Source organism: Agelaius phoeniceus, chromosome Z, assembly GCF_051311805.1.
Source record: "Agelaius phoeniceus isolate bAgePho1 chromosome Z, bAgePho1.hap1, whole genome shotgun sequence".
In the NCBI taxonomy this organism is placed as follows: Eukaryota; Metazoa; Chordata; class Aves; order Passeriformes; family Icteridae; genus Agelaius; species Agelaius phoeniceus.
In genome coordinates, this window is record NC_135303.1 from 55982300 (window position 1) to 55995333 (window position 13034).

General features: G+C 36.1%; 1 protein-coding gene across 11 annotated transcripts in view; it reads right to left on the reverse strand.

Annotated features, from left to right (window-relative positions):
- The window catches only part of AOPEP (aminopeptidase O (putative)), a 184998-nt gene that overhangs the window by 161821 nt on the left and 10143 nt on the right, over positions 1 to 13034 (reverse strand). For all 11 annotated transcript variants that reach the window (XR_013179820.1, XR_013179819.1, XR_013179818.1 and 8 more), the window contains 2 exons: positions 7032 to 7198; positions 457 to 619 (listed from right to left, as the gene is read on the reverse strand). Coding sequence is in view for 5 of the 11 variants with exons in the window: in XM_054652037.2 (XP_054508012.2) it covers positions 457 to 619; positions 7032 to 7198 (330 nt within the window). In the remaining 6 variants the exon portion in view is untranslated. The remainder of the gene's footprint in view (positions 1 to 456; positions 620 to 7031; positions 7199 to 13034) is intronic.

A 13034-nucleotide genomic window follows, 5' to 3' on the forward strand; every position in this document is an offset into this window, starting at 1 on the left:
ACTGTACTAGATCTTTCATGTATCTGGTCATTACATGTCATCCCAGGCAAACCATTGCACAGGCCAGCTCTAACTGGGCAATGAGACTGGAGCAGAACAAAAAAGTAGTCAATATTATAGTAGGAGTCATTAGCTATCCAGAATGGACTGAGTCAAGTATTTTAAGAAACAAGACAGCACCTGGCATTGCTGCAGCAGAGTGTTAAGTATACAGGATACAAATCTAGCAGACAGTGGAATTTACAAACCCTGTTGCTCACTAAGTAGCAACACATAAAAAGAACCACTCCCATGAAATAATGCCTTTGGAATTATTTTCCTGTCAAGATTTTTCTGTTCAGATTAAACAAGTTCTACTTTGATTCCTCTGCCAATATGACTCGTTTTCACATTCCACAGAATAAATGGAAATGCTACCCATATATCTAAATTTTCAATAATATTATAAACACCGACCTTAAATCAGTTTGTGATGATGGCAAGGCAAATTCAGTGTTTGTTCCAATAGCAGCTTTTTGTTTGAAGGACTGCTGTTTAACTTCCTGCCAGCACCCCACAGCAATAGTGAAGGTGGATGCTGGCATTGGCATAGACACATAATAGTACCAGCTCAAGATACCTGTAAACAAAAGAACATTTGTACAGACTCATGAGTCTTACAGCACATGTTGGGTACTTGACATTTTCATGTACTTGACATTTTGGGCCAAACCTCCCACCTTACATCCTGGTATTTTTGTGGAGGAAGTAAAAATAATTGCATTGAGAAACATAAGAACAGTTGTATGTAACCACCATGGATTCTGTGTTCTGTCTACTTACACCTACAACTTTGCTCTTTCTGCTGATGTCTTTGCCTGTAAATAAATCATCCATAGGTGGGATGTTATTAATGCAACTTAACATGATTGTACTGTCACTACCCAAGAATTACATCAGACATGAAATCTAGTAACACCTTTAAATACAAAATATTAAAATTTAAGTCTTTCAGCCTTGTATCTACTGTCTTATGATTTTGTCTTGTCTGTGTTATTATTTCACACAACCCAAAACCTTTCCTTTGTGTTCTGAGCAGTACCAAACTGATAGGCAAGTTCTAACAAATAACACTAATGTTTGTGAATTGGACCTGGCTATTTGAGGTACGTAATATATCAACCAGGCAGTAAGAAATCAAAGCTGAGACACAGATGAGATGTTACCTAAGTCAGCAACTTGGTCATGTTACCCCATGAGGGTGCTAAAACAAGACAAGAATCTATTAGAAGGTAAAAATATGCTAAGTTCTATCATTATGGTAACAGAATGTGGGGAGACAAGGAGTATGGCATAGGATTATTGTATGTACCAACACATTTTTATAAGGTGGATGTTTTAGAACAGCATACTTTTCTTTAATACAAATGTTGCTTAGACTTTCTGTTTGTCCCTTTAAAAAGGATATAGCTTAAGAATCACATCCATGCATTAATGTATGGTCATAATACAGTTACTACACCATACTAGCAGATTCATTATCTTGAAGTGAGCCTAGCATGAGTTACAATCTGATGATTCATGTGCAAATAACTGTAGCTAGGGCAACGTGAAAACATACAAACTTCAGTTATTTTGAGAGAACCTTAGTACTTGTTCTTTTGCAAAAGTACTCTGACTAGGACTATGATACACTACCAAAAGGGAAAAAAAAGAAAAAAAACCACAACTAAGTGGAAACCACAAGGCACAGAGGAAAGGAAATAGACAACTGCTACAAAGCATCACTTGATTTCCTACCTTAATGACCTAAGAAGGTCAGGCTGTCCAAAGGAAGGACAAAGAAAAAAATCTTTAGCCTCGACAAGTTTACCACCTCCTATTTAGTATGACAAAGCAATACCATTTGTAAAGTCTTCTGGGAGGCAGATAAAGTCTTTGCCTCTTATATGCACTAGAAACCACTTATACTCCTTCACCCCATTCCACTTTAGGCAACATCCATCAAAAACCTTTTGTCAGTATTGTCAGGTGAACATAAATTACTCCTGTAATTTTCATAAGCTCCTGTTAGTATGTAAGCAGAATGGACTTATTTGCTCCAAACACATTAAGAATAAGGAGGATAACTTTGCCAAATTGCACTCCGCCTTTTGTTTTTTTATTATTATTATTAACTTAACAAAGTTACAAATAAGCCAAGACAAGCAAATTCCACCTTGAGAGAAAAAGGTCATCCACGGCAGCAACAACATATTATTTCAGAATACCAAATTCCTGATGTACAGAGTGTCATTGATAGACACTGTACTAAAGGCCCAAGCCTACACAGATTGTAGTTAGTAACAACTTTGCCATTAACTTACATACATACAGGACAAGGTTCAGTGGTTCTGCACTTAGTGTTACATCTAAATGCTATAAAGCATTACTAAAAGCTCCATGTAGTTATGTTAATTGTAAAAACTTAAGAATTAAATAAGATTGGAGAAAGTTGTAATCGAAAAACTGTCATGTGTTTTCAACTATGTTCTGAAAAAAGAATGGAAGTCAAAAAGCAGTTATAGAAAAGTGTTCCAAATGGCACGAGGTATAAAGGAGAAGGCTCTCACAACCGTGAGATTGTCTAAAAGGAAAGGGTGTTGGCCTGTGCTAGGTAGAGATCAGAGAGTGTTACAGTGAGGAACAAGTTTAGTAAGACAGGCTAGAGCAAGCAAGATGGTTTTTTTCCCTAAAAAATACTCCACAAACAGCTTGAACAAAATGTCTAAAAGGCAAGGCAATCAGATTAGCAGTCCAGAGAGAAAAACAGCATGTACTGCATTCAGAAATCTATACAAATTAGCAAGGAGAAGAATATTTAGAGCTGACCTAATGCAAAAAGAGTGAAGGTACCAAAGCCCGTTTTACTTTGCAAGATTTTAGAAATCCTGTGGATCTATGGATCCTCCTAGAGCAAGATCCAAGTTTTATAATGTCTCTGCATATCTACCCCGGGCTCAGTCCACTTCCTGCAGTGCTTTTTGATGTCAAGAACTATGTAGAATACCTACATATTTATCCTACAGTTGTTGACTGAAATCACATGCATGGGCATGACAAGTGAGTTCTCCCATAGAATCCTTCAGGTTGGAAAACAGTGCATTTGCTGATCAGTGACTGAAAAGGTCTTTTTGCTGGCAGAAGTTCCCTCTGGAGAGAGCCATGAAGCATTGTCTCAAAGACAGCTCAACTAACTCAAGTAACCTTGTGTCTTCTCTCACTACTGATAAGATTGTCTCCCAGCCTGAACTCTCCCATAACTTCACTTCCTTCCTTACACTGTTTTCACATCAGTGGACTTTGTTTTGTTTTTCCTTCATCTGTATCCTATGAACTATCCCAGCACATAGATTGGGATCGTAAGCTCACTCAACTCCTTTTTGCTGCTCTCCCCATCCTCTGGCTGCATTGTGCTTTTCAGTGTCAGCCTTGGAGACAGCTCCATCTCTAGGATAACAGAAAACAGTGCAGCTGAAACGTGGTTTTCTTTACCAAACATGGCATTTTGTACCATAAAAACATCTTCAGACTAAGTGAGAACACATTGGGAAAAACAAAAGGTTGAGCTGGGATTAGTCCATGGGAAAAATAAAAGTAGATCACCCCAGTCCTTGTACTTGTAATGTAATTTTAAAACAACTTGATTCTTGCACATAATTCTTTTAGGCAATTATAATATATTCAAAACATTTTGTTATTTTCCCTACCTGTGATTCTGAAATTTTTTTTTCAGTTTTGAAAAGCAAATCTATTATGTCATAACTGCACTAATCGTGCAGCAACAATCACCTATTCTATGAGTTAAAAGTGAAAAACTTTCCATGCAAATATTTAACAAGAGCGGGAATTTTAATCTATTTATAATTGTGCAAAAGAACAATTTAAAGATCGTTTATTTCTCCTACTTGAAATAATAATGAAGAATGATGTAATTACTTCCTAGAATTTTTAATGCATTCAGCTATCTTTGAGATCGCTAGAATTGTTTGAGTCTTATAGAGTTCATTATAACTGAAAAAATGCCAAAGATATATCTGTTAATGCCAGATGCAAGGACATTATGAACATTTTTACTTACCAGTATATTTTTTGTCAAATAGTTTGCAGTTACACAAACACCACAAAATAGAGCTGATGTTTACTATTTACTAAAACCCACAAAGTTCGACTACCTCTACAGAAAAGGAGAAATAGCCCAACAGCAACAGATATACTAATTTATATATTAGCTAGTGCTAATATATAAACATGCAGCTAAATAAGTAGTTATGTAAAAACTACTCTATGGCTGGAGCACCAGGACTAGTTTCTGAAAGCTCCAGCTTTCAGAAACTCTTTGTGACTTGTAGGGATTTTTTGATCTCATCTGAAAACCAGAACTCCCCATAGAGCTCCCTCACATTCATGCCAGAGCATTAGTTCAGCACTGGGTCAGAGGGATGAGTAGCACATGACAAGCTCTCAACTACCATGCTGCAGACCCTGATACATCCTGTAGATCAACCAACACAAGTACTGCACTCTTTTGTTTCGCCTTGTGGACAGTGAGGAGCACAAGCAAAGGAAACAGTAGTGCAGTTAGCAGCAAAGGTTGCTGCTGCTAACTACATTGCAGGAGCAGTGGTTCTTCTAGCACTCTGGTTTTTACCAGTGTACTCCTCACTCACAGTGCAGGTATCAAAACAAGATCAAGGATTACACAGTAGTAGAGTAACCACACAAAAAGCAAGCCAGTCTGTTTCACATTTAATGGCTGAATATCTGCTTCTTGAATATGAATTCAACAAATAGAAAGGTGCTTGTGACTAAATGTATTTGCATCTTCTATGTATTATAGTAACATGCTGAAGGAAAGTAAAACTAACAAATGTAGAAAAATAAATCTGATGTTTAAATGGCTCACATTACACACACATGTAGTGCTCCCCATTAAGCTTTCTCCCAAAGGGTATTAATAATTGCATTTTTCTGATCAACTTCTCTAAGTACTCCATAAAGAATGCAAGGTATTTTAAGTACTTTTGGTCATACTCAAATAGTTATTTGCGTAAGTATCTATCACTATTTTCAAACAAACCTGGGCTCCCTCTATTTCAAATGACAGGATCAACCACAGTTTTGTAGGAGGCAGAATGCAAAAATGGCACATATGGGAGGAAACAGACTCTTGCCAAAACCTACAAATACAAGTGGTAAATGAGGAATCTGCATATAAGAGTACATCTAGCCCAGCTATGCACTGGATCACTGGATCCGTACATGTAGAGATGTGTGTCCGTGAAGCAGGATGCAGATCTCTAAAAGCTTGAAGGGATCAACTTAGATTGGTGTTCTCTTACTGTCTGCCTGTCCACTGGTTTTAAATACGACTTTTAAAGGAAAAAAAAAATTCAGCTAATTTGTAATTCTATTCAAAATAAATTTATTCACAACTGCTTACCAAAATGCTAACTCATTCCAATAAATTGCATTTTTTAAAAATAGATTTTAATAATTGTCCAGTTACATATGATATTATAAATACGCAGCACTAGTAATAGCATACTGTATATAAAAAACTTGGCAAACTTATTTAAATTGAAGCTACCCTGGAAGGCTTTCTGGTGTGTAAAGACAAAATTTTAAGATGGATACATTTCATATACCTTCCAGAATTGCCAAACAACAACATCTATGTGGACAGGTTATTTAAAACAACAGAACATTTTTAAACTTTTTAAATCTTAGAGGTGCTATTAATTAAACTCATTAATTTTTATTCCTGGATTCATTAAGAATTTATCCAAGGCCTCAGATTAGCACTAAAATCTTGGGTTTACTTGGACTTTAAAACATTCCTCAGAATATTACTCCTTTCCCTTTTTGCCTCTGTATTGGTTTTGTAAATTTTTACAATTCCAAACAGCTTGCTGGTTTTTCATTTCCAGCTGTATGTAAGCAAGAAAATTAGGGTCTCTCATTAAACTAGTTAAACACTAATGGAAAAGCTATCCTAGTCTGAAGTCAAGAGGGTCCTTGCTTTCTTTATGCTGAGACAGGAAAGTATTATTCTCCAAGAGAACTGAGCAGCTCATCATAGCAGTTTTCCATATTTCAGCAGCAGAGACAGACCTTGAAAGAGGTCCCATATATGGCCAAATATAACCAGACAATTCCATGAAAATGGATTAACTGATGATTCTCAAATCAAGAGACTTTCTTTTTCTGCTCAAGAATAAACCTGCCTATTTAAAGGGGAACAAGACATTTATTCCCAGAAAAGTTTAATTCTAACCTTTCTTACATGCTATATCTCATCAGAACTACTCACACTAGAAAATACTGACCCAGTTTGACAGATTATATCAAAACTCGTAAGAACAAGATCCATTTCATTTTATGTAGAACTTACACAAGCCTTAAAAACTTCCTTCTCTGTGCAGAAAGACATTTAGATAATAAAGTATAACAAACACAGAAGAAATCCTTGTTTGCTTACTGTTGAAAAAGGTATGTTTTATCAATGCCAAAAACACCCACAGAGACCAGATTTTCAGGGCACTGACCAGATATTCTTCAGATATTCCATGTATTCCAGGCAACACATATGGCACAATGGCTGCTTCTAATCACATGCTGAACTACACTCAGACTGGAGAACTAAAACAAGATAGGTATCTAACAAGGCCTGAAGTTGTTGAGAGCCTGATAGGGTTTGCATCTACAAAACTCAAGTATACTGTGATTAAAATAAAGCCAATTTATGAAAAATTAAATCTAGGTTTGGAAATACAGAGGGAGAAAAAAGCAACACAGTGAAATGCAGAAATATAGATACTTCAAATACTTATGAAGTTATCCTGAGGCCTTGAGCAGGTAACTTTTCCACAGAATGACATGGAGATTATAGAGAGACATGGAAATGTTTTTAAGGCTACGAACTTCGTTCTTTCACAAATGACTTATTTACTAAGCTTGGTTTTTAATTATAAAAGTATGGAAAATAATTTGACTTGAAAAATGTATTTCACCTTCTCGAAGCTGGACGGGTTCTGCTGAGTTTTCCCCACTCATTAACACAACAAAGCCTGCAGCTGTTCGAACTGAGGCTTGCCATGTTGACAAGGCAATTGGTGGTTCTTGGCATGGAAAGAGGGCTCTGTTGTTTATTGGCGATCCCATTGTGTAAACACATGGCCTAGATGGAAGGAAAAGAGATTGACATTGGAATTACAATAAGAAAGACTGAATTAAGTTCTACATAAAAAAATCAAAGGTGCTGTCGTACTGAGGTAGTTTCTTTCTTTAACTTCAGTTCTGCAGGTCCCAAACCTGTATGACATGAACTAATCAAAATACAATCTAAGTAATTGAAGACAAGAAAAGCAAGATTACTACAATACCTTCAGATTAGAAAAGACTAACTCCAGTCTTTTCCCTCTCCTGTTTTTGCATGAGTCCCCCAGCTTCATACAATAGCTTCCAGTTGAACCCATAAGGTCAAAGAAGGCTTCTGAGTATCTTCTGACAATGCCATTGCAGGGCTTCACCAACACCTGTGACACCTCCCTGCTATCATTCCAGTAGTGCTTTCACCATCATGAATCCAGTCTCCTGCATCAGCAACCTGGAGGCTCATGCAAAATCAGTAGAAGATCTAGTTTTGAGTCTTCCTTACTCCAAGCCTCAATAAATCCTGGCATTTTTACATTTAATCTTAAAGGTAATGCATCCTAGCTCACTTGTCTTTGGGAATTCCAGCCACAGGGCATATAAAAAGAATTAATTTATACACTGTTAGCTTCAGCCTTCTTCTTGCTGCTTACATAGAAATCTTCCTTGTAGTACTGCTCTTTTTGTAGTTACTCTAAACCTCTCCCCAGCCGAACCTCTCAGTCTACTACCCCCTTTCCAATTTCAGCTGCAATATTTCATGACAGTAAATTTCTTATCAACCATTTAGCTGCAGCTGGGAAGGTAACAAGGCTTTTCATTAGCTCCTTCTAACTTGCTATTGCTGGTGGATGGACTTAATGATTCTTGGTTTATTTATTTTATTCCGTTTTGCAGTATTATCTAAATTTTTATTATGTGCATAACAACGCCACTTATCTTAAGAAAAAGGCTATTTTTAAATTATAAATTATATAAAAAATCCACAATCAATAGGTTTCTCCAGTAAAAGAAAGTCCTGAAATCATCACTACACTGAACTTTTTAAAACCTACGATATTTAAAGCTAAATATTATGGGAGCAAAATACATTATTTTGTGAACTCTTGAAGCTAAAAATATTCTGATCAGTATCTTTCATTATTTGAGTTGAAAAATTATCAAAGCACTTCAGAAAGTAGGAGACAAATTGTTAGAGCAAAACTGATTTTGCAATGGCTAAAAGCTTAAGATTTTATTTACTCCCCTCCAAACTGCTTTTCCTTTCAAATTATTCCTTCTCCAAAGCCAGCTTCAAACTATACAGAGAGGAAGAACTTGGAAATACTGAGTCACAGATTAAATATACTCCAAAGATATTTTCGCCCTCTTGTCATTGCTATCTCTGCTATTGGATCCAGAGCTGTCTTGGCAAACTAAATTAGTGTGGCTTAACTAATGCAGGCCAGTTGATCCTCCAGTAAATGAGAGACGAAAGCTGCAGTTTAATTAGGCCTCATTGTTAATGCACACAAGTAGGAAAAGAAAATGGTCTAACTTCCCCCATCATGTACCAGAGTGAACAGAGTAGGACCTAGACATCAAGTGAACTTCAGGTAACTGCAGTGGAGAGAAAGCCAAGTGGTTATTTCTTAAACAGTAAAACATAATGTACAGCTAAATGTAATAGACCACTAATCTGCACGGATTTTTAATTTACTTAGTTAGAATTAAACTCCTAAAACTGTATCTGTAACCTATCTGATATACATAGAATAATTGGCTTTTCTCCCGTAAAAATAAAGACTGCATGACAGTGAGTTCACAGGAAAAAAGAAGAACCTGTTTTTTCACCTTCTAGGAAGACCTGCTTCCCCCTAGTAATGTTAGTCAAGAGCTACTGGACTATTTACCCTAAAACACATTCGTGCTGAGAAGGCATGGAAAGGAAAAAGGAAAGGTGGGATTAGTGACTACTGCCACACACATTTTCCTAATGATTTGCCATGCACAGTTTTGCCAGGTGCCATTGGTACAATCCCCTCTTAGGAGCAGTGTAGGGAATCTTCATATTCTGTACAGGGAAATACCACAATGACAGAGAAAACTGGCTGGCAGAACAGTGCTAAACTAAATGTTATAATGCTGTGTCAAATACATATAAACATTACAGATAATAGATGCTACCAAGAACATTTATGTCACCTGCTCTCAGAGAGCACCTTTACCTGCAGACCATAAGGTATTTTACAGATGTCAATACCATTTTGCGGATGGAGAAAATGAAACTCAGCGAACAGATATGCTTAGTGCTAGCACTCAAGCTGCTCCTACAGGCTTAGTTCTAAGCCTCCTAGTCCAGTAGCTTTTTTTTGCCACAAGACATTTTAATTCTAAAATATACACACACAGGATGGTCACAAGTCTCTACCATAAAAGCCCAAGTAGAAAGTGAGTTAGGTAAGTGGAGAAAGACTGGTCACATACATAATCTGTTCTTCAGAAGTAGGACTTCTTTCCACTCCTCACCCATTTTAATACTATTTTTGACCAGGTATATTTATTAACTTCATTATTTTCCTAAATATACCCAATTATGTCAGTCTGCTAAAAAATAGTAATGAAATAGACAGGTTCTAAATATTAAAGGAAACTATCAGAAAAGCAATTATGTAAGCCTTTAATTAGATATTTGTTATACTTCTTTTACCGTGGTAATTTCTTTTTATAGAATTGGTAATTGTGCAATGTTACTTTAGGATATCCACTACAGCTGACAACTGTCTTTGTTTGGGGTCAGGCAGCACAATTTCAGCACATAAGAGGACCAGAAATATAATTCTTATCCTGGTATCAATCAATTTCTTCATTTGATCCTGAAAAAAAAACCAGCTAATCTAAGCACAGGATAGAATAGCAAAGACAAATAATTAGGTTTAGACCGCTCTTGTCGATTGATACCTGTACTTGCCCTTTTTTAATCATTTATCTCTACCGCTCCTAGCAAGAAACTTCACAGTTCCTTTCCTCTTTCTACTACCTATTCCTTCCACCCCAGTCTTTAACTTTTAATGGTTTTGTAATACTCAAATCATCTACTTATGTAATATTTATGCCAAGCATAATCTTTGCCAAGATAGGTTTCAAGAGTAAGGAAATTGCATGCAGCAAAATACAGATAAGCAGAGAACTCAGAATATTTATCTAGTTATTTGTCACACTGGAAGAACAAACACCCACAAAAGATTCATAAAACACAGGAGTGACATCTGTAGTCACTCCTCTGGACAACTTTATGACATGTAAACAAAAAAAAAAATAAACAACCAAAAAAATAGGCAAACCCTGAGTACAAAATAAATGGATTTGATATTCCTGGAAATGTAGAAGGCAAGAAACAAATATTTGTAAAAAATTTAAATTATCTCCTCTGAATCAGTTGTCCGAACTAAAAGGAAGACCATGAGAAAAATGGGTAAATTTTCCCAAGTGAACAGCCATCCAGGCTACTGGAGAAATCAAGTAGTAGTTGTGGTAATGTCTGGGTTTGCCCCAAGAGAAGACTAGACACTGTCTGTTGTTCAGTAATCTCTCTGATGAAAATTTGATTCATGCAATTGTAACTCACCAGTAGTCCACATATCTTTACAACTCAACAAAATCAGCTCAAACCAGCTCTTGGCAGATATCTGTCTCCCATATAAGCCTAACCACTATACTATAATAACGTATTAACACGATCTTCAAACTAATAATGAATGTTCAGTGGCTAATCTGTTTCATTGAGCAGAAATCTGCAGACCTTGAGATGCCTGCCATCAAACATTTGAAACATATTCTAAGGCTCACCCATGTCAAACTGCTTTGCCTAATGTCTGAGGCTTTATGAAGGGAAAAGCCCACCTCAGAAACTCTATCCCTTTCCTATATTTGAAAAATTACATTCCCTATTTCTGCAAAGGCTATCTCCATTTAAGGATGTGAGGGGGCACCCTCCAACTACAAGGCCAATCCCTATAAAAGCACTGCTGTTTACAGCTGTTCCTTACTCTCAATTCCATTGTCAGAGCAGCAGGACTTTCTGACATCTAAATCACAAGAAACTTTTTACTCTGCCTTATCAATTTACATATCTGCAAGGTTCCAGTGACTGTCATCAGATTCCACCAGAGCAGGTATTCTTGTTTACATTTTACTGTTGAAAAAAACACCAGTCAATAATACTCATATTCCTCATTGTCTTCCTTTTAGTTAGGACAACTAATTCAGAGGACAGAATTTATATTTTTCACAAATATTGGTTTGTTTCCTTCCACATTTCAGGAATATCAAGTCCATTTATTTTGTACTCAGGGTTTGCCTACTTTTTTTGTTTGGTTTTGATTTGATTTTTTTGGGTTTTTGTTTGTTTGTCCTTTTGTGGTTTATTTTGTTTGTTTGTTTTAATTTTCAGTCTATTAATATCATTTGTCAGTCTATAGAATTCATTGCATATCATATGAATAATCCAACAAACTTCAAAATACTTCATTAATTTGTCAAATATTTATATTCCCATATTAACATTAGTAGGAACAAAATTAAACAAAGTAACGGTAGAGATTCTCCACAGTTGAGGAGAGCCTCTTAGAGTTTGGTCTGTGACCTACCAGGGTTATGGACTATCTTATTCTATCAAACCTTGCCTATGAAGAAAACCAAATACTTTTCTTCCTGCATTTCCAGCTTCCAATAGCACAGAACAATGCTAACTCACACCACTGAAAAACTAAACATCCATTTTCATGACACATTTTATAATTTGTAGTAAATAACTTTACCTTCCAAACTAACCTCAGTAGTATTTTTCAAACACATCTTACTCCCTTCTATTCTCTTCCCTGCTGTACTCAATTTCAAATAGATTAGCTCCCTAATTTGCCTTATGACCCAGCTGTACATACACACCTGTGTCATCACACCAGTGATGTAAGGAACTAGCATGCAAGTTTAGAGAGGTCAAAAGTGTCCCTTTCATCAAGTGTATTTTGGTAGGTGTCCTGGTGATACATATGTCCTTTATACTGTCCTTTATACTTTACCTCCTTTCCTCTTTCCATTTGCACAAGTCAGCTCTGTCATTGCTTTTTTGTTTGGTCACAAAAGCTTGGACAGGGAAATACTGAAATTCTGCATGTTCAGTTCCTCTACTAAAAACAGAAATGTGTCCTGCTGTGATAACATGTTTGTACACACATATCTGATCTTGCCTAAGCTCATCCCACAAAGCTTTGTTTCAGCTGGTGTTGTTTGTGTATTATAATACATCATTCTTTAAAACAAATAAAATGGAGCTCTTGATAAAATTGTGCATAGGCTAAATTTCAAAACATTGTAATAGTATTAAAGTACAGGAAACGTTGGAAGTGGTTACACAATGTGTGTACTTTGCTATTTACTTTTCTTCAGGGTTGGAACCACAGTATAATCTCTTTTGGCAAAGGATTTGACATTTGAAATAAAAAGCACCAGATACATAATTTGGAACAATTTGAAGAATCCTCATATGGCAATATGAGATTTACCACTATCTTTATGGGCTCATCACATATAGAATTTGATTTTAAAAAGATACCAAGAAAGATTGTAATGATTATGCTATGAAAACTTATTTTCTGACAGGCATTAGTTTTGGACTAATGTAGGCCTGATAATAAATCAATTTGTACTATTTTATACCATCAAACTGCTGGATTCATGTCAAGCCTGCTTTTTCTCCTCCATTACTGATCCATAAAATTCTATTCATTAGTGTACAACTGCCATGAAATATCACTCAAGTAAAAATAATGCTTTGCAGTGAAAGACTTATAAAGAGTCAAAACTGTTCATGATTCAGATGC